A 25,911-nucleotide genomic window follows, 5' to 3' on the forward strand; every position below is an offset into this window, starting at 1 on the left:
ATCTTTATTACAGATCACAGATCAAACAAAAGAAATAAAATAGCAAAAACTGAGAGAAAAGCAGTCTCTCGAGGCTTTGAAGAGAATAGAACAGTTCAGTGCAAAGCACTGGAGAGGTTTACCTGCAGGCTTGAAATAGGGACGCCAATAAACAAAACAAACAAGGAACAAATGACAGTGATGATGACTAATAGGCAGGTGACTGTGAGCAGGAGAGGATGAGAATGTGTGTGTGTGTGTGTGTGTGTGTGTGTGTGTGTGTGTGTGTATGTGTGTGTGTATGCATCCACTGTCTATTTAAATAAACCTAGACAACTCTTTCTGTGGTGGTGACCACACAGCCCATCCAAGGGTAAGCTGACACAGAGTCCCTGAGGCACGGGGTCACGTGCCATTCTTGTTGCAGCCTCTACACAGCTGAAAGTCAGTTCACTCAGTGCCCAGTCTAGCCAAAGTTTCTTAAATTTATTGCTCCTGTTTTTGGAAAAAAAAAAAAAAAAAAAAAAAGATGTGTACTTAAAACTGATCTATCAAACTGATGTGTACTTAAAACGGAGCTATCAGAATCTATCAAATCCTGTTTTCTTCTGTTCTAGGGTTAGGGTTGGGTTTAAAGATTTAAAAAAAATAATGTGGTTAAGGTGCTTGACTTGCGTCCCTGAGCAAGGCATTTAATTGCTCAAGTCATGTTCAGATGTAATTGAAAGTACCTTTGGTTAAAAATTTAAGATAAATGTAATATATTGCAATAGTTCAAGTTCAAATGACATCTTGGCTTGGTTTTATGCTGTTTATGTGCATTAAGCATTAATCGATTGAAATAACAAAGTACATATTTACAATACAGAAATGCTTTTTGTAGATGTTGACCCTCTGGGGTCAGTCATGTCGTCCCTGACGAATTATGTGTATACTCTTATATTTTATATAAATATTGTGTTCTATGATCTTATGTTCATCTAAAAAGTTACATTTTGTGGGTAAATATCTGAAATTGTGGCTGAAATGCAGTGATGGGTTCATGCAACAGTGTAATTATTCATTTTAATAATTAATTGTTCTCCATTTTTGCAAGCTGTATTTTTGCATGCTTTTTCAAGGTAATAAATTGGGAGGGTGAAGGTAAGAGCTATTGTGACAAAGGAAGAGAGAGGCCAGAGGTCAGTGCAAAAACACAACCCAAGGAGACCAAATAAACATGACAAGGCATCCTCAGCTGGCTGATTAGATTGTAGGCACCTAAATACATTTTGGTTTTAGGTTTTAGGGACTTGATAACTATCCATCTGTCTTTTCTGTTGTAAAGCAACTGCAAATTATTACAAATGTATTTATTTCAATTCGGGGACCTATGAGTTAATGATGTTACAATACAAGACATTTTTTACTTGCTAAGATATTTGGGTTGATTTTTTAAATTATTAAGGGCAAATCCAAGTTCGTGGTCATTGGAGTAGTCCAGGGTAATAGAGCCTATACGGAGATTTTGGGGATCCGTGATAAATAAACCAAAGGCTAGGATAAACAAAGGCTAGTAATGACAAACCAAAAACACATGAATGAAAGGGGAAGCAGTCTATAACAAAGATGCTAGGAAGAATGAAGGCTAGGATAACAAATCAGGCTAACATAAACACAGGCTTTGAAACACAGATGGGCTTTTATACAAATCTAAACATTCAAACATTCAAACACATAAGCACAACCATTCAAATAATGAACAGCAAAACTCCAAGGGAACCAGACAGGGTTTAAATACTTGAACTAATGAACACTAAACAAAGCACAGATGCAAATCACGAACAGTGAAAACCAAAACAAGGACTGGAACAGGACTGGAAAAGTGAAACACCAACTGTGACACATATAACATGTCTATTATCATTTAATGCTTCCTAGTGGATCCACGTGAATGAAAGATTCTAGTTGAAATCACAGGCTGACACAATCTGTGTGTATTTCATCACAGCAACTCGCATGTATAGCCCCCATGGGCTAGTATGCACTCTTGTAGGTACCAGTAGTGACAGGGACACTACAAAAACACAAAGCTACAGTACTATAGAGAAGAATCAGTCAGAAGGATAAGAAGAGAGTCACTGTTTGTGGCGACCACCCTCAATACCATTCCCTTTTGGGGGTTGTATAGCTGTTTCTCCTGTTGTCCCTTTCATTTACACCAAAGCAGGTGAAACTGATTCACAACTGCTTATGCTTTCTAACTGGACAGATTGATATGCCAGAAGTTTAATTGACTTGGTGTTATATTGTGATGATTAAGTGTTCTTTTATTATTTTTAACAGTGCAATTAGATAACTGCAATCACAGATCACCTTTTTAGTCAATATTGAACAGTCTACTGTAACGATAGTCAAGACTCAGATAACAGAGGATCAAACTGTGAGGGGGTTTGTTAACAACACAGAGCCGGCTACTCAGGCTCTGAGCATTAATCACCAAGCCAGCACTCCTCAGTCCAGGGACTGGGAGAACATTATCCAGCTTGCCATTGGTCCAGTCCAGGTTCAACACGTCTAGGCAGAGTCCATAAAGTACAGAAGGGTCAGGAGGCAGGCGCAGTCTAGAAGCGGAGCAGAGATAGAATTTCAAATATAATTTAAACACGCTCATCACAAGAATGGCAATACTTTACATTGAGGCAAAGGGACAGAGCAGTATAAGAAGGTACGGGGAGGATAAAGATCAGGTGTGAGTAATTAGAACTCAGGTGAGATGGATGTGTTTTGGCCACTGATCTAAAGGGATGGGGCTGATTTGGGTGTGGCAACTCAACTGGGGCTAGTCGTATTTGTGACATCCACATTATCTTACCTTTGTGCTATCTTTGTTATTCTGTTCTGCCATTTTCAATCAGCATCTTTCAACGATATGACTGCACTCTAAAGAAATAATGTTTGATAGTGAGAAATGTGATGGAAAATATTATTTGATCATGTATTATCATGTGATTCATATGTGATGATTCATATATAATCATGTTAATCCATTCCATCATATAATCCTATATGAATGGTTTAGTCTGAATACTCTGTCTCTGTATATTGTATGAACAAATGACTGTGGGAATGTCGCTTTATGACCTGCATGTGTTGTGACCTGCAGGGGTCATAAAGAGGGATTAGGCTTTTGTTTTCTTGCAAATGGTGTCTGTCCTTTGAAGCGTCTTGGCATATGCAGGAATGTTCATCACCAAATGGAGCAGGGAGTGCGTAAACAAGATCACAGAGCAGAAGTTTAGATATAAGAAGTAGAGTCAGTCTACCCCTTTAGAGCTTTCGAGCATTACCTCTTACACAGCTGTGGTTGGTGTGTTCTATTTTCTTTATTAAATTACTCTTTTAATCACGTCTGACTTGCTGTTTGTTCAAAATTCCACCACACAATAAAGTGTGATAGTGTATTTACAGTGTTCCTCAGCTGTGGACTGGGCTGTAGGCTTGGCTGATGCACTAAGACTGGTCCTACCTGTTCATCAAAAGCGTGAATAATAATGATCATATGCCAGTTCATTTCCAAACATCCTTTATTTGATATGAAATGTATTTGGAGACTGTTTCATACATTTGCATTGTAAACGGCTCTGGAGTTAAACAAGGTCTCTTGGCTTCATTATGAAGCTCTCCACCTTCAACAATCTCCATTTAGACTCTCACAAACTCTATCTTAGGGAGCAGTTACAAGGTATTTTGTATGTATTACAATTTTGCTGCTTCACATGAATACTAGTAATAATGTTTGATCAAAAAAACATTATTAAACCATCAAAGTAAAATTTGGCAGGAGTAAAATAAATGAACTGTTTTATATCTGAGAGCATACTATCAGATATTCTGCCTAACTCATTCAAGAGAGCTACAGACTATAGACAATACCAACAATGTCCCGCATGCTGTGAGCAAAAGGCAGACCAGTGGAATATGATTGGACAGTTGGACAGTGAGTCCAACTGTAGTCAGCATAGTATGACTGACGGTGGACAGAGAGTGCAGCTGTAGCCAGAGAAGCTTCATCAGTCACTGACTGCCATGAATGAAACTGTGGTCCGTGAGGTTTTAAGACCACACACATGCCAAAACCATTGTTCTGTCTTCCAAGACTTTTTCTCCATTTCTTTCCACACTGGAACAGACTCCCTTGAGTCTGTCCCTGAACAAAAACTAGTCAGCACCCACAGCATGAAGCCCCACTTGTGACCTTAAGCCATGTTACTATTTCTCTCCCTCTCTTAAGCGGTACATAAAGCTCCGTTTGTACCGCTTGTCTTTCTTGGTCTTTTCATGCCACACAGTTGGTTTCATTGCATCATAATACATTTGTATATTTTCACCAAATAACTATCGCAGTTCAAGTTGAAAATTATTATTTAATTTTTATGAATTAAATTACAGTAGCTTGACTTTACATAACAACGTTGAAATGAGACAGTGTTCACCAAACATGAGTATTAAATATGTGTCAATACTTGTATTGGTTCTTCTATTAGGATGTGTTTGATAATAAGGCTCCTCCTGTTTGTCTTTGTTACAGTAAAAGTATATTTGAACTGAGCTACACAATGCCCAGTATTTGTTAGTGGTGTATTAAAAGTAGAAAATATTTATAAAATAAATGCAGTCCTATTTGATTGAGATATGGTGACTGTGGAGGCCGTTTGAGTACAGTCAACTCATTGTCCTGTTCAATTAAGCAACTTGTCATGATTTGTGACATGGCCCATTATCCTGCTGGAAGTAGCCGTCAGGAGATGGATACACTGTGGACATAAAGAGACGGACATAGTCAGCAACAATACTCAGGTAGACTGTGGCATTTAACAACGCTCAACTGGTATTAAGGGGCCCAAAGTGTGCCAAGAAATTGTCCCCCACACCATTACACCACCACCAGCAGCCTGAACCTGCAAGGCAGAATGGATTCATGCTTTCAAAGTCAAATTTATTTAAATGGTACTTTTTACAACACAATGCAGCTTTGCACATGTCCGACTCCAAGCACCCAGTGAGCAAGCCAAGGGCGACAGTGGCAAGCAAAAGCTCCCTAGAGCACGAGGAAGAAACCTTGAGAGGAACCAAGACTCAAAGGGGGGAGGGGACCATCCTCCTCTGGCCAACAACGGACACTACAGTTGTAACAATTTCATGCTGTTTATGCCAAATTCTGACCCCAATGTGCAAATGTCACAGCAGAAATGTATACTTATCAGACTAGGCCAACAATTTGAAACGTGAAGCAGATGGTCTACAGTAGCAGAAGGCCATAGTGGGTCACAAGAAAATTTTATTCTAGAGAACTGATGCTTGCTAGATATTTTTATTTTTTTTTCATACTACTCTCTGTAAACCCTAGAGATAGTTGTGAAAATGCGAGTAGACCGGCAGTTTATGAAAACTCAGAATAGCCTATCCAGCACCAATAACCATGCCACATTCAAAGTAATTTAAATCATCTTTCTTCCCCATTTTGATGATTGGTTTGAATTTCAGCAGGTTGTCTTGATCTTGTCTACATGCCTAAATGTTGCTGCTATATGATTGTCTGATTAGATATTTGCTTTCATAAACAGTTGAATAGGTGTACAGCATTTGGCCTGCGACTGTGTACATATGTGTCTGTCAGTACATCAGTGCTTTCAATAAAACATTTGTATGCTTAATTTCAGTAAAGAACTGTCATTCCAAATAAACAATGTTAACATTTTATTCACCTTCAACAAATACATTTTATATCTTCTTCCTGTTGCTATAAAAAGCCATATATGTAATTTAATGACCTTAATGCTTAATAGATGGTTTAAGGTGTTTGTGGTGTTATGTTGTGCTTTGTTTTCAGCATGCTGTTGTGTATTATGAACATCTCCACTTTGGTCTCATGTCCTGTGTAAAGAACATTTCAGACCTAAGTCATGTTGCCATGTTTGTTTTAAGAAGAACGGGCTTTCTCTTCCAGTAAAGACATCATTTTTTGGTGGTTAATCCAGTATGTGGTCAAACAACTAACATAACAGTGCAACAATATGACCATGTAGCAGCAGCCAAAGAGGGGCACAGGAATAGAGGTGTTTAAATACACAGATTAATGAACGCTAACAAGATACAGGAGGAAACACTAACAAAGCAAAGTGGAGAGTTGTGTCAACTGGTGTAGTCATTATTAAAGGTCACCATACTGAGGTTGTTTCCTCTTACACCTTTGGGACGTGGATGTGTATGAGCTTGAACTAGAGGGAGAAAACAAATTTGGAGAAATACATTTGTAAAATGAAATTAATGTACTCCATACATGTTTTAATTTGGTCAGTCATAAGACATGCTGTGAATGTGCCCAGATCCTCTGGCTGCAAAAATTCACCTTTCCATCTTGATGCTTGACAGATGGATTAAGATCATTGTGGTGTTGTGTGGTGCTTGGTATTCAGCATGCTGTTGTGTAATTATGAACATTTCCATGTGGGTCACATGTCCTGTGTAAGGAACATTTCAAACCCAAACCTATAAGGCACAGAGCTGGTTGGAAGCAGCTGGAGATTATCAAACTGCTACCAGTGGCCATAAATTCTACTGATACAAGAGTAATCTTTTATGACAAAGCACGCCACCTGCTGGTTTTACAGTGGACCTGCTCTTTCGCTTGTATAACATCTCTTATAAGTCTGCTTCTGAATATTTGACAACATTTTTATGTACAGTCATGCTATTATAATTTAATTCATAAAAAAATGTAATAAAAATACATTTCCACTTGAAATGCAATAGAAAATATACAAATGAGTGCCCTTGTTTTAGTGGCTCTTACAGTGCTTTATTCACTAGAGAGAACATTCTAGAAAATTCATCCCGCTCCAGATCCTCCTCTTTTACATCAGTTCTCTCTCTCTCTCTCTCTCTCTCTCTCTCTCTCTCTCTCTCTCTCTCTCTCTCTGCCAGAGGTAATTATTAGGTAGACCATATCTATATGATTCCGGTACTTTTTCTTGTCAACTGTTGCAGCTGTTGACAACCTGTTTAAATATAGTTATGAGTATGTGCATCAGTTAAAGTGATCATTTAGTGTTAGCAGCAGTGGATATGTAGATGTGGGAGAGTGATTAAAGATGTGGGTTATTATTGGCTTTATTTTGGCACCAAAATATTTTAACTAGTTTGTCACTGATAGATACTTCCACCCTTTTTTCAAAAATGCCAGTAACTCAGATACCACAGATGCAAACTAAAATTAACTTCTTTACTCACGTCTTTAGTGGAAAGACAGTGGAAGGAAACGCTCACTACTCCTCTTCCCCACACTTTAAATGACAGTTCACTTTAACTGTAACTAAAATTCTTCATGTGTAAATATTTTTCAATAGCTACTATCCTTACATATAACCAGAATGGGAAAAGGTAAACATTATTATTAAAGATGAAAGATTCAATACAAAGGTATCACTGACAGCAGAACAGAATTACATTGTCATCAATGAACTCATTTTTTAAATTCTTGTCTCCCTGTATTTTATCTCCACCTTTGGTTCACATAGAGCTGTAGAGCTGCTCTTATTGCTTATAAGTGCCTTGTTACTGCTGTGGAGCTGCTGTGGAGCTGTGATGCTACTGCTGTTGTGGCCAGATATCTTGAAGTTTATTTTTGGCTGCATCTGTTTTTTTTTTTGTCATTTTTCTTGCAGAAGACCATGATTTTAATCTCAGAAAATCTGTTTGGCAAGAGGTATGAGGTATAGGGATGTAAAACAAATTCAGATTTAATTCATACACTTATGAAGGAGGATTACATAGCTACTTTCCAGTCACTGGATGAACTTTCATTTTGAGTCTCTATCTGCACTTCACTGGCCAAATTTCCCAGCATCATCTGCAGTGAAAAACATACATGTAATACAACATGAAAATATTATATAATACATAAGCTAAATACATGTAGACATATGTGTGACATGAATACCAGTACCCAAAGGCTTATGTTTGTGAATTTTCATGGGAAAAAACTGTACATAACATACAAGTTGTTTGGAGGTGGGGGTCAGGGTTGGTGGTGGGGGGTATTTGGGAGTTAGAAGGATTTTAAGTGTCTGTGACTGACAGGGTCCCTAAAGAATGATTAGAACATTATTTGAAGCCAGTTGCATCCACATTTTTGAGTTTATGAATTACAGATATTTCACCAAGCACCACCAGCAGTTGATTGCTGATTGATTGCTGTGTGCCAGCGAGTGGCAGTTCTGGGGGCGAGGGGGGGGAGCGCATTTGTAATTTGACCCTGGACTATGACTATGACTCTGATTTTGGGTTTGTCCCTAATAAATCTCGCTCTTCTCCGTACATGCGTCCGCCTCCTTACCGCTCACCGTTACATTGGCAAACAGAAAACAATAGCAACATGTAACAGAAGGATGTTCCCAGTGAACCAGCAACATGTATTGAACATATAGACAATGTAGTCAATAACTGATGATGTATGAGTAATAGGCATTATTTATATACATTATTAGACACAGGCGGAACTGATAAGGAGAGTAGAGGAACAGCAAGGGGGCATGGCAACATGAGGGAGATGAAGTATAAACACACAGCACATGGTGACACACTAACAGAAGGACAAAGAAAAACAAAACCAGGGGACCATGGAACTCCACCACGTGGATGAGTTGCCTGTTCATTGCCCAGCCAACAACTCAGCCAATCAGAGACATTCATTCAGATCATCTTCACCAGAATATTGAACTCACCTGTGTGTTCAGAGAGTTTAAGTATATAAGACTAACACACAATCACTGTGAAGTATTGCCTCTAGGATTTCCCAAGCATACCGAGTGTTTCTTTGATTGATTTCCTGTGTACCATACCCCTGCTTTGTCTTTATTGTTTCTGATTTTGCCTGACCCCTTTTTGAATATATCTTCTGGTTGTTTGGGCTACTCCTCTGGCTTTTGACATGGACCCGGACCTCTCTAGGATTTGGATGACCCCTTTTGTTACTCTATTATTACTCTGAGTTTACTTTTGACCATCAAGTGGAACCTTAATAAAGTTCCTCTTCACAATACGCAAGCGTCTGATTCTACCTGGCTCGGTACAGGAAAAAGTAAAGAAATGTATTTATTGAATGTGAATAAAATACAGAGATGCTAGACTGATTATTCTTTATTCAAATTAAGCATATACATATTGACAGATAGTATATCTGAAGAAGGTCCCAAGGAGTAAGTGCAATGGATAAAATATGCAGAGAAAGATAAAATTGAAGTACTGTAATGTTAGAGCAGGGACGAGGCAAACTATGAAAACAGGGACGTCAAGACGGTGGCAAATCGTTACAAGTACACAGAGAAACAGAACACAAAACAATCTGCAACCTTCTCTTGGCTTCTCAAATGTAAAGCTGATTACATCTCCTGCAAGAAATGCAATGGATGACTCCTGCAGTAATACCTGAAGAGGATTGGGTGATATAAAAATGTATCCTTTTGCTTGCTATTTTAGTGGCTGTGTTAATAAATTGACATGTAGTACATCTATGGTGGTTGCAGTCTACAGTACCACAGCTATTATCTAAAGAATGATTTATCTTACTCTTTGTGATGGTGGTGGCACAGAGGGAGTGAGAAGCGAGGCTGAAATAAAGTTCTCTTTATTATCCATTTAAGAAAGCAGCAAAGCAGCAACAAAAGAAAAACAAAACAGGTGTTAGGTTTGTATTAGCGTAGAGCGCAGGCGAAGTGCGTAGTTCCAAGGTCAGTCAATGTGTAGCACTGACGTCAGTGACCTGTGGGCTTAAATAGTGAAAGACAAAAATAAGGAACAGGTGATTCAGGTTAATATATGGATGATTGGGACCGTGGCAGGTAAGTGATGTGGTTCTGAGCAGGAGTGGGCATGTCCCTCCTGCTGGCCTATCATGACACTCTTGACAAGCATATCTTTTATGCGCCATACATATATTTTGGAGGACTTTGAAGGACCTCTGTCTGAAACATCCTGTTTCTCTGGAAAATCTATCTATCTATCTATCTATCTATCTATCTATCTATCTATCTATCTATCTATCTATATATATATATATATATATATATATATATATATATATATATATATATATATACACATACCAACACTCACACTGAGTGGCCATGTTAACACCTTTGGCCTTCAGATCTGCAGCCATTTGTTATGGCATAGTTTCCACTATGTGTTGAAATTGTTCTGCAGCAATCTTGGCCCATTCAAACAGAGTTGTTTCTCACAGCTGTATGTGACCCAGAACATCTGATGTGTAGCCCAAGATAGGTTTATAATGTCTGACAGCAAACCACCATTAGGACCTTGCTGTTTATCAGAGATGTAATCTTTATCCAAAGAAGATTCCAGGTGAGTAAGTGCAGTGTACTGTAGTAAGGGATGCAGAGATTCAAAATTTGTAGTAAAGTACACAGAGTAGAGAAACAGGATATTTTAGTCAGAGGTTCTTCTTTAGCTGTCCAAGAAAAGTAAAGTACTTTTAAAGAGCTCTTGTTTCTCAGGAAACTGTGTGTACTTCACTATTTTGAAAAACTATCTTCTTATATCTGTCTACCTATATATATAATCTGAAGGAGTATTTTTTAAAAAGTAGTTTAAAGTAGTTTTCAGTGCAGAATGTTTTGGTCCTTCATCAAACGCACAAGCAAAGTGCTTCTCTTTGCTTCTCTTGCTTCTTTTCTCTTTCTCTTTGCACTTTGCACTCTCTCTCTCCACTAGGTGGTGAAATTGTTCTGCAGGAATCTTGGCCCAAAACATCTTATGCTTAGTCTTATGTCTAATGTTTATATTTTCTCATTTATGCTAGATTTAAGAAAGCTCTGGATGGATTAACAGCTAACTGAGAATTATGAAATTTCTCATTAGTGATTATTCAGTTACAAGGCCTCTTCCATCAGTAATATTGCAAGCTAATGGTGGCTAGGTTCAGAGTACTGTGCATATAGAGCAGACTACAATTAGCAGTGTCCTACATCTACTAACATAATCATAATAATAATAATAATAATAATAATAATAATAATAATAATAATAATAATAATAATGTATGATTAATTAGCTTTAGATTATACAATGCTGATAAGATGGCTAAGTTGTACAAGGCAACACAGATGCATTGCATAGCAGCCATTATAGAGATACAGGAGAGTATTTATTTAGAATATTTATTCTTATAGTCATTTTACACTATTATTAAAACTCATCACACCATTTTACAGACAAACCAATTATACAAACACTGATGGAGACTGAATAAGACTAGCTGCTATTCTCAGCAATTGCTCTGTTTTAAAATTATGATGAAGGAACTTTTAAAGTTAACTCACCTAAAGTCACAAAGGTAGTTCAACCCTATATGCTAATTAAAGTAATTTCTCTGCATTTTTCTATAGCTACAGTGAATGTATAACTTGTTCATGCAAAGCCACCATCTAATAAATAAAAACTATTTCCCCAAAACTAAATATATTTGTTTAAATGTTATCTTCACATAAACAGGTTATTCATTTTGGGCACAGAAGTAAATAAATACATTAGGGTCCAGAAACGAAATTGACATCAACTGTTATTTCAGCATTAATTTAAAACTACTACAAAACTGAGCTCATCTGATAGTAATTATTTTAGAATGCATTCACTTTCATTTATGAAATCTTATAATATTGACATATATCTGAATATCCAATATTTTCATTGTTTTTAAAAAAACATATGTAGCCTTCCTAGCATTTATTGCTAATGGTGATTTCTTAAAGGGCATGATATTGTCTTAATTAGAATGGTTCCCTGTGCTCTGATGTTGTAACTTATATTGCTTTAACTTTAGTAGTTTAATTCTGAGAGTATACTCAGACTTTTGGACCTTATTGTAGAGTTTAAGCATTCTGTATCTGAAATTGCAGTGTTATAAATTCAAATGTACATAGTTCTGTACTTCTAATGAGTCTCTTTCTTTTTCACAGCATTCAGCTTGTTGAAACCTTTTGCTGATCAGCTTGACCTGCAAAGAAGTTTTCAATGGCTTTATGGCTGATTGTTCTTTACTTTCATTCATTTCTTTGCTGCAGAAAACCATGACCTTGATTTCCTAAAATTTCTCAGGCAGGAGTTTTGGGACCTATAAAAACACTACAATTCATTCATTGTGTGGTCAAAGAAAAAAATATTGTGGTCACAATCAAAATCTAATGCTTGAGTAAAACAATGTTTGCTCTCCCCATGAAAAATGAATCTCCTAGCCAAATATTTCCATAACAATCCTGTGATTCATTGATGCTTCCTGCTTCACAATCCCTGACACCATTAAAAGCGCAATATATGCTGAGATAGAAAAGTGAAAGAAAAAGCAGCTATACTGAAAACCACTGAGACACGTGTGGTTCCTAATAAGAAGCTTTAAGTATTTGGAACTGCCAAACAGCCTCCAAATTTTGGTTGTTTGGGTAGGTATTATTTAGTATTTAGTTATTATTTAGTAAGACGTTCACTTGAATGTAGCTGCAAATAATGCTGTGTCACGCCCGCAGGCTGGAGCGTCCCCCGTTTCCCTGGCAATCTAACCACTTCCTTGTTTTCCCACTATCGGCCATTTCTATGGTTTCCCGTCTCTGCTCCTTTAGCTCCAGCTGCTCCTGGTTTATCCTTCATTAGTGTGTCTATTTAAACCCTGTCTCTTCGTCTCCTGGTTGTTGGTCATTGTTTCGGTATATTCATAGAACATCACTTACCTCAATCACCCCATTCTCCCTCTTAATGATGGGATTTGTCTGTCAAAGGCATTAATTTTCATTCAGCCATACAGCTGATCATAATTAAGCCATTTATCAATGCTGTTCAGATGACTGAGCTTCACATGCGTTTAAGGAAATACGGACGAGTTTCATATGGCACTATGTATGTTCATAGCATGAGGTTTATAGCAGTGTATATCTTCAGAGCAGGAGGTTCATAGCAGTGTGTATGTTCAGAGCAGTGTGTATATTTAGAACAGTTATAAAAAGATGGGAGAGTAATGGAATTATTTATTCTTGAATTTTGTTACATTCATATAACTAAATAATAATATTGATCCCAATAAAAACATTTTTCAAGTGATAATTTAACCCATAATCTTTCAGGAAGTACAAAACATTCATTATATATATAAAGAAGATCCCAGGAATAATCACAGTGTTATTGTACTCATTAAGGGCTAATAACTGTAATGAACTGTACTGATGAAGGGGTAATAACTACAGTGCAGTCTACATGTCAAAGATATGTTAGCTACTTCAGATTTCCACATGTAAGATTAAAACATATTGGAATGCATATGTAGAAGATATATTAGCTGTTTTAGAAATGCCCATGTAAGAGTAAAATATATTTGAATGTATATGAACAAGATATATATTAGCTGTTTCAGAAATCCCCATGTAATTAAACTAACTAAAACTTCATATGGACTCAGTTATTGTGGTCCTCTATGTATCACCATTACTACTTGTAGTGTTTTAACTTTCTAAAATCACTACTGTTGAAAAAATATCCTAACTGTTTCTATCAGTGTTAAAGGAGTTTAGTCATTTGAAAGCAATTTGAAGTTTAGTGCTTTAAAATGTGTTTGTGTTTCACACTAACCATCTAACTCTTACTGATCTGTTTTTTTCACTTCTTCCCAAAATGCTTCAATTTTCTCTTTGGCCAATTTTTCAACATCTTTTTTTTCTCCCTTGTAGAAAAGCATGACTTTGGTTTCGGAAAATCTCTTAGGCAGGAAGTATGAGACCTGTAAAAACATGAAACAATTCACACATCACACAGTGAAATTAAAAAGTTGAAACAATTCACAAGTCACTGTTAAAAAACAAAGTTGTATTTAAATCAGTCAGAAATGTCCTGCAGTGCTGCTATTGTCCATGTAAGTAAACTCCAGCACATGCACATACATGTAGACCTGCTTGTATAGACTTTAGTATGTGCAGTTTTTTGGATGTCAGCTACCTCTAATATTACAAAATTTGTATCACACAAGTGGAATAACAGATAACTATCAAATAAAACAGCTTCTGAATCTAGTACCTCATCTTTGGACAGTGTGATTGGTTTGTGTGGATCATCTTTGGTGTAGAATCGCAGAGAATCAACTGGGTTCTTGTCTTTCATCCCATAATTGAATTTTGCAAGCTGTAATGATGGAGACAATTATTTCAGTAACAATTATAGATTAAAAGTGTACAAGTACATGTATGACTAAGTGAACTGCTCTAGACAAATACTAGACAAATATTTTGTTTTAATTTTTTCTTTTTTCAAATGCACATTTTCTCTTTACATTTACAGCATATAGCTGTCATTTATGCAAAGCAACTTACAATTATGACTGAACACAACTTGAGCAATTGAGGGTTAAGGGCCTTTGTCTCAGCTGGTCCCTCCTAGCTTCCATGTTCCAAGGTTTCCCTGTCATATGTATTATTTTGGTTCCATTCCGTAGCTTTGTATTCTCCACCACTCATTTGGTTTTCCACACCTTTTCCTTGTTTCTAGTCTTATGTTCATGTATTTAAACCCTGTCTTATTCCCTGTGTCTTTGCTGTTCACTGGTTGTATGGATGGATGTTTGAATGACCTTTATTTATGTATTTGAAAGCCCATATCCATAAGTTTGCATTCCATACCTTTTGTGTTTATCCTAGCCTCTATTATAGCCTGCTTCACTTGTTTGGCCTCGTGTGGTGTGTTTTTTTTATTTTTTTTATTTATCATGTATCCTCGTACTCTTAGTATTGGCTCAATGACCCTGGACTACTCTGACGAATCTGAATTTGGATTTGCCTCTAATAAATCTTGCTCTTCTCCGCACTTGCATTCGCCTCCTTACCGCTCATCGTTACAGCCTTGATCAGGTACCCAACAGTGGCAACCTGGTGCTGATCAGTCTTGACCTGATTACTAGTCACGTACCTCTGAGCTTGATTATCTGATTATCTTTTGAATTGAATATTTGTTAAGATAAAGACAATGCAGATTACAAGCCAAGTGTATTTCAGGAGTTAGAAGACTATAAGAAGCTTTAGTATTTTAATAGTTAAAATTTGGTTCTGTGCTGCACAGCCAAACTGAAGCTCCACCAATGAAAAATCATGTCTGCTACACTGCAAATGTATATTTCACGGACTGCTCCTCCCCTCATAAGTCACATGGTACAGCCCGCCGCGTGCAGGCAGATTCACAAATGTACTGTGCCTCTGTTTTTGTAACCACACGATTGCACGATTGCACACACGAGTATAGGGTTAAATGTTAAAGTCTTGTGTGTCTATTTAAACTCCTGTCTGTGTGTGCTCCCTTTGTTGGTCATTGTCACTAGCTATGTGTCTTTGTGAGTCATTAATGTAAACAGTAGCTGTAGCACGTAACGTCTGTGTTTGTTTCTACCTTTCGTATTTAAGTGTATATCGTTAGTGTTAAATGTTTAATAATGTTCACCTGTGTAGTTGTATGTCAGTGTCTCTTGTGTTGTCCATGTTTAATGCTAATAAATGTCTTGCACGAACGAGGAATTCTGCGCGCCTTGCCCCGCACCCTGCGGCACTCGAGCCAGCAGCGTTACAGTATACAATATTTCCCTGTACTGCACTGTTGGTGTTTATAGTATTTTTCTGTACTTACCTTGACTATAAAGTCTTCTGCAGAGAGCTGATGGTCACTAGGTTGTCTCTTGATTGTGTCCACCCAGGTTTTCAGCTTTTTCTGTTGGTGGGGAGGTATAATGTACTGAAGTACAGTATGAAGTACAGATTTTGAAACCAAAGCTCTAGACTCTGGGTTATCTGTGTAAGTACTTGTCTACTATTTTATTACAACTTGCAGATCACCTTCTTTCTTCTCATCAGTTGCTTGAACTTGCATGTTTGGTGGTAAAATAAGTAATACATTTTTGTCCCACTTCTGTGCTCTCATTAACATGCCATTCCTATAGGCATAAAGAACATAATCCCTATCTAGTAAAAAGGTGCATGACTAACCTCCAACTTTTTATTATCATTCAGGGGTTTCACTTTGTCAGGCTCAAATGTTCTCCCATCAATGTACCTGTACAATCTGCGCATTTCAATTCTCTCAATTATTTCCTGTGCTGTTTTGAGCTTGTCGTCTGAACTCCATCGGATCTGATGAAGAATGTCATCTGTAGATCATAAGGGAGGAAAAAAACTAAATAAAAGTTTCTACTAAAACCACTGTTTCTTGAGTTTATTTTCTTGAGTGATATATGAATATCTTCATATCAGAGCTTTAGAAAATCAATCATGATTCCTTGGATTTTTGCATTGATAGCTGAAGTTTATTCATTAGCCATTACTTAATATATCTCACTTCAAGTTGTGATTATTGTGACTGCTATTTATGTAATATGCATTATTTTATGTATGCCTGCTAAAGCACAGTCTATTTTTTACAGAGACAGAGGGAAAACCTGTGAGTTGCAGGTAGGTTTTGGGATCTCCTGCTGCTTCAGAAATGGCGAGGTTTTTTCCCCCCAGTTTAATGTGTTTATTAGCCTCTTTGAGTGCATCAAATATCCTGAGAATAACAACAACAACAAAGATCACAGTAAAAAGAGACTAAAAAAAAGAGAGAAATCACAAAAAAACTTGCCTCTCTCTCTAACATAATCAAAGTTCAAAAATACTGAAAAGGAAATGAAAACCTACTCTTCTGGTTTAGAACTTTCCAAACATACAAATATACAGCACATTGTTTAGTTGCACAGAAGCTCTGATTTTAGGACAGAAATCAATCTGTGATCTGAGAACGATGAGAGCAGGAGGCAGAGTCTTGATTCCCATGCAAACCAAGGCAGACCCATTATGCCTAGGATACACACACTAAATAGTGCATGTCACAGGATGTAACAACCCCACATGGAAAGTATGATATGGTTTTATAGAATCAGGATTAATTTACATGATTTCAACTGCCCATTTAACCTTGTGCTGGTAGGCAGTGTGGTGAAGCAGGTTCCGAACATGAAAGAGCTCGTACATGTTTAATGCTTCCTGATGGAGAGAAAAAAAAAACCTCAGAATGGTGATTGGACGTCGTTCTAAAACAAACACTTCCCTGTTTATGCGATCACCTTGTCTCTCATGCAGATGTGCTCGGCTCCATCATCATTAGTGCAAACCCGTGCAAACACCATGTAACGTTCGTGGGAGAAGTTGGATGTCATACCCAGATGGTGACAGTCTCTGGATAAAGGATAAATGTAGTATGTGTCATAAAATAGAATTCAGTCTTCAACTGAATCTTGGAGAGATTAAAGACAAGTTTACAGTTCATAAAAACTCACCGACTGAAATAATCCATTTTGTCCACATCAATGCCAGTTTTGGCATTGTTCACAATCTCGTACAGGAAAGACTTGTGCTGTGAACAATTACATTAGTACCATTATTCCCATGCCACATCAACACGGTATTAATGCTCTGAAGTGTTGGTCTATGGTCACTAGGACAGTGAAGCACCTTTTCTGGCTTACATTAAGAAAGAGTTTACACCATTTTGTGCATTCAAATCCAGCTGTCTTAAATGCACTTCATTTATATTCCTACAAGGCTCTACATGGTCTAAAGCAGAGTGTTATTTGAGTCCATACCTCAGAGTCTGTCTTGTCATGGAACAGCTCCTTAATGGTTTTAATATGCTCAGATTTCAATTCATAATTTCCTGCTGCCTTAGTGCATTTGTCTTTTAACAGGTCATCAAGCTGTTTGATTTCTTCATTTACATTCTGTCCCAATTAAAAAGGTTTGGAGGTGAAATTTCCAATAAAAGGTATAATTTATTATCTTTTTTGTTATTGTTTACAATCTCACTCATGAAGGAATTGCTCATAAATGCACCTCATTTCTTTTCCTATAATGTTCTAGGTCAACTGTTCCAAAGCAGAGTGTCATGAATACATACCTCAGGATCTTTCTTGCCACGGATCAGCTTCTTGATGATTTCAATGTGACGAGATTCAATTTTATATTCTGTCATTGCTTCCCTGTATATCAGTTCTTCAAACACTTTGATGTTTTCCTTTTCATGATATCCCAAAGGAAATACAACATTTTGGAGATGAAATTAAAATAAAAGGTATTATTTATTATCATTTTTGTTATTGTTGGAGAAATTTGGCTGTGTACTTCAAAACAATGACATTACTCTCATTATCCACATGCTATACCAACATATTTTAATGTATGACGTGTTGAACTATGGTTAATAGCTGCTGAAGACTGAAGAGGAACTGTACCCCATTATTATGTCAATGGAAAATACAGAGAATAGGTCCTTCAGACTGGCTATTTGCTTAGCAAGGAGTGATCAAATTATAAAGTACATCCCTTTGAACCTTGAGTTTCTCTAACTAAACAATGAAGAATGACTTTAAGATCCCTTGGAAAACAATAGCATTTGTTTTTTTGTTTTTTGTTTTTGTAAGAATACCCATCCATCAGCTATAACTGCCTGATTATATGAGATATACATAAGCAAACACAAAGGAAACTGTATTTTTGTGCACTGCATTAGCCAACCAAACTGTCCAATCACCAGCACAACAGGTAAACATTATGCCTTTTAACATTTTGGAATGTATTAAAACAGAAAGACATGATCTTCTAGGACAGTATATCACCTTTTCTGACTAAGAAAAAGTTTGTCATCTTATGCATTCAAATTCTGTTTGTCTTAAATACAATTTTCCTATAAGGTTCTACATGTTCTGGTATACAGCAGAGTTTAATACGAGTGCATACCTCACAATCTATCTCATCACAGATCAGCTTCTTGATGAATTCGATGTGATGGGATTTAATTTTATATTCCATTGTTCTCTCCTTGCTTATCAGTTCTTCAAACTCTTTGATCCTTTTCTTTTCATGATATTCCAAAGAGAAAACAAAGGTTCGGAGGTGAAATTTCCAATAAGAGGTATTATTAATTATCTTGTTTGTTATTGTTCAAAACTCATACATGAAGAAATTGGACACGTCTTAAATGTACCTCATTTATTTTCCTATAATGATCTATGTTGTATGGTATAAATCAGAGTGTCATATGAATACATACTTCAGGATCTGTCTTGCCACGGATGAGCTTCTTGATGTTTTCAAATTGTTGGGATGTAATTTTGTATTCTTTATTTATCAGTTCTTCAAACGTTTTGACCCTTTGCTTTTCATGATATTCCAAAGGGAAAGAAAAGGTTTGGGAATGAAATTTCCAGTAAAAACTATTAATTCTTATCATTTTTGTTATTGTTCACAATCTCATACATGAAGGAATTACATTTGTCTTAAATGCATCTCATTTATATTACTAAAATGTTCTACGTGGTCTAGTATAAAGCAGAGTGTCATGTGAGTCCATACCTCAGAAGCTGTTATGCCACGGATCAGGTCCTTGATGAATTTTATATCCTGGGGTTCAATTTTGCATTCTTCCATTTCCTTATCAACTTCTTCGTCTTTTATCAGGTCTTCAAACATTGTGATTCCTTGCTCTTCATGCTGTCTCAATGGAAAACAAAGGTTTGAAGGTGAAAATGTCCAATATTATGACTATTTTTATATTTTTATAGTTTGTTTTAGTTGAAAACATGATTATACATAAATAATGTCGAGAAAAAAGTTCAGAAAAGCAGATATTTAAGAATAAACAACAACAAAAAACAATAATGAAATAATTTTGAGATGTAGTGAGATGTATTTTTTTTTCAAATAAACAAATAAAAAAATACATTCAATACTAAAATACTAATAACACTTATTTAGGTTTATGAGAAAGTTAACATTAATTACAAGTGGTAATGCTGTACCTTCCAGTTTGGATCCTTTTTCTTCATAAATTCCTCAAATAAATGAGAGAATGGCCCATGGCCTTAAATCAGAAATACACTATCAGTCTGGATTAAGTGTAATAAATGTTAATTGAACTAATCACAATTTGCTTCAAACATCAAACAATATCCACACATATAGACTTAACTCCCCACCTACTTTATTCTATGTATTCTGTATTATGTTTGTACAATACACCAGTACCGTTACCAGTACCAGTGAGACTCTGCTTGACATATATGCACTCACAGTATAATTACACATACACATATATATATATTTATTATTTCTGTACATGTACATAATGTAAGCAGAGTCTCACTAGTACTGGTAATGGTCAAACACTAATAGTCAATAATATTTTACCCAGGTCATGACACAATCCTGCAATCTGCACACAGAGTTCCTCTTTCTCCTCTTTCTCTTTCTCTTCATTTGTTCTTTCTTTCTTTTGGGAATCATGCAGATTTTTTACAAGCTTCCCTGCTAAATGTGCCACACTGATAATAAAAATGAGATTAATTATCATTGTCACCATACTGTTATTTGTAGCTAATGTCATAATTCCCAATAAAGTATTTCAAGTATAAAGTAATTGTACCCAATGGAGTGTTCAAAGCGGTTGTGGGAAGCCCCTGGAAAGACATAATAACCTCCTCCAAGTTGTTTGATGTTTCTTAAGCGCTGAAAGTGTGGAGTATCGATGATCTTCACCAGCAGAGGATGCAACTGAATGTGACCATGGATGGGGTCATTGAAGACCTTGAAGATCTTCACGAAAACACACACACACAAACACACACACACACACACACACACACACACACACACACACACACACACACACACACACACACACTGCTTAAGAAATAATTAACTGCAAATGACAGATCTCCTTTTTAGTTAATATAGTGTTGTCCACATTATCTTACCTTCCTGCTGTCTTTCTTATTCTGTTCTGCCATTTTTAATCAGCTGCTTTCAAAGATCAGACCTCACTCTACAGAACTAAAGTATTGTGTGATAGTGAATGAATGTTGAGAGGACTACGGTGTTTGTGTAATTACAGTGATCATGTATTTATAGTGCTCCTCACCTGTGGGCTGGACTGTAGCCTTGTCAGCTGAGAAGCTTTATGACTGGTCCTACCAGTTTGAATCAACAAGTTAATATAATGAGTGAATAATAATGATCATCATGTTAATTCATTTTCAATCATCCTTTATTTGATATGAAATGGTTTGTGGAGACCATTTCATAAATCTACATAGTAAACTTATATACATGGTAAGAGTTATACAAGGTCTCATGGCTTTGTTTTGCACCTCTCTCTAACTTGAACAATCCCCATTTAGAATATCACAAATCCCCCCCCCCCCCCCATCCACTTGTACTGGGTTTACTGGAGCAACTAAATTTAAGCTTAAATTACACACCAATTATATTCCTCTATCTATGTGAACAGGCACAATGTATTTTGCTTTGTGTGCATTATAATTTAGCTGCTTCACATAGATATTAATAATAACTAACTAGTTTTCTGTAGGTGCCTTAGATTTTTGTGCATTGCTGTATATGTGACAGCATGAGATCATGATGCTCCACCTCTCTCACTCATGAGAGCTACAGACCACAGACGGCACTGACACGACTCCTCACAGGTTAGGTTGGACTGAGTTAAAATAGGTTTTATCCAACTAAAAAGAAATAAAATGACTATTGAGATCTCAAAAGACAAAACTAAATAAAGTCTGTCCCGCACTGTGTTTAAACTCCTTTCCCTGACACTTCTTGTTCCTTTAGCCAGTAGCACCAGCTCTGCCAACCATTTGTGCTTATCCACATGCCTCACAACGCACTCTGCAAACTTAAATCAAAGCTCAAGAAGAGACTCTTTGAGACATAGATGATGAAAGCAAAGACATCTCTGTAAATGCGGTTGGCAGCAGAGTGAGAAAGCTCAGCTGTAGCAGTAATCCACAGGGTGGCAAAGAAATAACCAGCCAGGACATGTTGAGTTGGCAACAAAAGGTGCAACCCTTTGGCAAGACTGGTTCAGTATATCCCATTAAGGCATGTACTTAAAATTCTGCAGTATAACTGGCTGTACACTCATTATACGTTTTAACTTGGATTTCTTTATGGAGCTTTTAAGAATTATAAAGGAAACAGTCCCTAACCCATGTGAGTAACATAACCTGGGTTACAGTCTCAATATTGTATAAGCACATGCAAGATACTTGGGGTCGGTATCTGACTACAAGACCATGATTGGCTGGACATTTTTGCATGGTAGGCAATTTTCAACTATAGAACTGACCAATAACCATTAAAATATAATTCATATAATAAAATTTAAAAGATATGCAAATAATTATAGAAAACTGCTTCTGCTGTTCACAGTTCTGCCCTCACACCGTGATGTAAATCAGAGCAGGTACTTGTTCTTCCAACAGCACTATTCTGATTTTAATTCTCCCAGATTCTCTCTCAGCCCCATTAAAACACAGTCTTGGACACAATGTCCCATAACCTTTTAATTAAACAACCTTGGCTGGATGTGAGCCTGCTAGATGCTACTTAAATCACCTGATAGCAACATGACCATTATGACCAACAAGCCATGTTCTGGTCTGTGTGACTGCCGCTGTTAGCTTCCCTTATACAGCAGTGGCATTGCAGTGGTGTGTATCTCTTATATTATTATGTTGTGTTCTTTATAAGCCTGTTGTGTTTGTCCCTCATATATAGATTGAATATATATATTAGCTGTTTCAGAAATTCCTGTGTCAGATGTTGGATGGTGCTACAGGCAGCATAATGTTCAGCACAGCCTCTGCAGACTCTTCCACGTCTGTCACACATGATCATTGTGAAAATGAACTTTGTATGCATTACAATTTTACTGCTTCACATTGATACTAGTAATAACCTTTGATCAATGTAATTATTAAACTATCAAACAAAAGCTTGTCAGGAGGAAATAAATGAACAGTGTTCTTTAGGTGCCTAAGATTTTTGCACACTACAGTATATGTAACCTGGCCACATGATGCTCTCCTCTCTCATTCCTGTGAGATGCAGACCAAAGTCAGCACCAGCAGTACTCCTCACACTGTGTACTGTATGGCTGACATGGGACAGTGAGTCCAGCTGTAGGCAGAATACGTTCAGCTGACGGGGGACAGTGAATCCAGCAAATTATGAATGTTGCGCATATTCTGCCCAGAGTAAAAAAACTCCGCTCCAGTTATGTTGAGAATTACTGCAGTAAAAAATCGGGTCAAGTCCTGGTTTAGGCCTGACAGTTGGATTTGGGGTGATAACCTGAAGTCAGACTGACAGAAATATTTATCATGGTACAGAAGGAGTTCCAGACTCTCGAGATGAACTGAGTAACCCCGATCAGACATATTGTCCTCTCCTATGTCAAAAAAGTGAAACTAATTGTGGAAAAGAGCTTCAGCTCTCTCCATAGCCTTGTGAAATGCATAGATGTGTTACAAAATCCATGGCTGGGGTGATTGGGAATCAGGAGCGGTTCCAACAATCCAACCGGTAGCTGGCGAGGGGTTTTGCTCTGAGCACAATCATCATACTGATTAACAATATTTAAAACATCTTGGGATATGCTAGGCCACCAGTACTTGTTCCTTACTATTGCTAGTGTACAGTGAACACCAGCATTCCTGAACTGCACAAGGTTTGTGTCCACTGGAGAAGGGGAGGGCAGTGCCTTGTAAAGCTTACCCTGAGGGCAGTCATTGGAGGTGGATCAGAAGTTGAAACGAATAAAATACAGAGTGCATCTAGCTTGACTAGAGTTCAATCATTTCACTGCCTTAATGCATTCCAAATTCTTATGGCCAGTAGGAATCTGGAGTGAGTGAAGAGTATCTTTCCTCCAGCCAGTGCATCCACTCTTCTAACGCAGACTTTATGACCTGTAATACTCTGTTCCCTATACTGTAATTTATCTCTGCAGGCAAAGTTTGTGGGAAAAGAAAGTGCAGGGATATAACTTGGCAGGTGTACCATGGTGCTGTGCCTGTTTTGGATGCCTCGACTTCCACTACAAAAGGTAAGGAGGGATTGGGATGTGTCAGAACGGGTGCTGTAGTGAACCTTCTGTTTAATTCCATAAAAGCATCCTGTGCCTCTTTGGTCCAAATAAGGGCTCTGCAGTTCCTTTACAGAACAAGAACGAGGCCAGTCAGTTACTGCTGACACTTTAGAGGTATCCATGGTGACCACCCCCCCCCCCCCCAAGAGCCTATGACGTAGCTTAACAAGTGTATTTCTTTTGGAAATCACATTTGTCCAATTTCACATACAGCTTATGTTCATGAAACCCGAGCAAAACTGCTCTGACGTGCCCCTCTATTTTGTGTGAATAGTATAAAATTGTAACATGGGGCAGTTAGGAGGTGGATGCATGTGCAGAGAAGAGTGGGATTTATGAGGGGCAAATCCAGACTCACAGTCATTGTAACTGTGCAGGGACCGTGAGCCGGGAATACACGATTAGCAAACAAACAAAAGCACACGATGGCAAACAAGGGATGCAAGCCATAGCAAAGAGTCTAGGAATCACATAGAGGTTAGATGTTACGCATGGTCACCCTCCTGGCATCCCTGTTTCCATGGTTTTCCTGTCATGTTGCTGTTTTCCTTTACATCCTTGTATTTCCATTTCTTGGTTTCATCTTCTCCACCCCAGCCCCCTTGTCTGTATTTCCACGCCTGTTATTACTTTCACATGTGTCTGGTTTAGAGTTAATTAGTTCATATATTTAAACCTTGTCTGGTTCCCTGTGTCTCGGCTGTTCATTGTATGCAAGTAGGTTCATCGTTTACCCAAGTCTAACCGCTGTATGTATTCCGTGTATGTAATGTCATGTTTATTTATTCTAGCCTTTGTTTATTCAAGCCCCCGTGTGTTTCGTTTTATACGCTGTTTGTGTTTATTAGTTGTTTGTGTATCCTAGCCTTGTTCTTGTCATGAATCCTCTTACTCTCCGCATCACTATACTGACCCTGCACTACCCTAATGGCCATTACTCTGGATTTACTCCTAATAAAGCTCGTTCTTCTCCGCACTTGCGTTAGCCTCCTTACCGCTCTACGTTACAGAATGAAAAACCGAGACACAGAGATCCAGACGGGGTTTAAATATATTAACTAATTAAACCAGACACAGGTGAACGTAATAACAGGTGTGGAAAACCAGACGAGGAGAAAACGAAACTAAGGAACGGACCTACCAGGAAGTAAAGGAAAACAGACATGACATGGAAACCATGGACATGACATGGAAACAGGGACGCCAGGAGGGTGGCCATCCATGACACTAGGATAAACAAAGGTTAGAATAAAAACAAGGCTAGGAAACATGAAAGCATGGATTAACACACAGAGGCTTTGATTTATATTCAGTATATACAGTATATCACATACAGGCTAGGAATTACAATAACCAGACAGAAACACAGGGAACAAGACAATGTTTACATACATGAACTAATAAGAGTTAAACAAGACACAGGTGCAAATAATAAGAGGTGAAGAAACTAAGGAACGGAACCACAATAAGGAAGTAAAGCAAACAATAACACAAGACAGGGAAACCATGACAATAATGACACTATAAGGGGCCAACCGTGACAAAAATACCAATGTTGACCACTACCCATTTATTTAACATCTCTGAAGACTTCACTGACAAAGGACTGGAAAACTGAAGCAGTATTTACCAAGCTGTAAGACATAACCAAGAGTTCATAGTGGTCCCTCACAGTAATAAAAACGGTCTTCCACTCATCACCCTCTCTGATACATATCAGGTTATAACCATAATTTAGTAAATGCTGTTGGCTGGTGAAGCTGTTCCAGAACTGAGGGGACTAGTAGAAGCGTGTAGTGATTATTCAGTATAATAACATTTAATCCACAATAATCTATACACTGCGTTAACCCCTGTCATTTTTCTTCTTCACAAAAAACA

At 37.4% G+C, this 25,911-nt stretch overlaps 1 protein-coding gene and 1 long non-coding RNA gene across 2 annotated transcripts; both read right to left on the reverse strand.

The window, feature by feature from the left end:
• Nucleotides 1–13,663: 13,663 nt before the first annotated feature.
• Nucleotides 13,664–19,238, reverse strand: LOC118241300 (deoxynucleoside triphosphate triphosphohydrolase SAMHD1-like). The gene is made up of 12 exons (XM_081699293.1): nt 19,138–19,238; nt 18,825–18,941; nt 17,986–18,102; nt 17,675–17,809; nt 17,369–17,445; nt 17,156–17,267; nt 16,984–17,075; nt 16,493–16,599; nt 16,044–16,204; nt 15,688–15,768; nt 14,095–14,199; nt 13,664–13,801 (listed from the first exon to the last, which is right to left on the reverse strand). The coding sequence occupies exons 2-12, from the start codon at nt 18,894–18,896 to the stop codon at nt 13,664–13,666; spliced, it is 1,197 nt and encodes a 398-aa protein (XP_081555419.1). The 5' UTR covers nt 18,897–18,941; nt 19,138–19,238.
• A 217-nt stretch (nt 19,239–19,455) lies between these two features.
• On the reverse strand, nt 19,456–20,380 carry LOC145659853 (uncharacterized). The gene is made up of 3 exons (XR_014125994.1): nt 20,274–20,380; nt 19,886–19,947; nt 19,456–19,577 (listed from the first exon to the last, which is right to left on the reverse strand). It is a non-coding gene; the product is annotated as an uncharacterized LOC145659853 (long non-coding RNA).
• Between the last annotated feature and the right edge of the window lie 5,531 nt (nt 20,381–25,911).

The sequence above is a fragment of the Electrophorus electricus genome, chromosome 1, assembly GCF_041902795.1.
Source record: "Electrophorus electricus isolate QZ-2024a chromosome 1, ASM4190279v1, whole genome shotgun sequence".
Taxonomy (NCBI): domain Eukaryota; kingdom Metazoa; phylum Chordata; class Actinopteri; order Gymnotiformes; family Gymnotidae; genus Electrophorus; species Electrophorus electricus.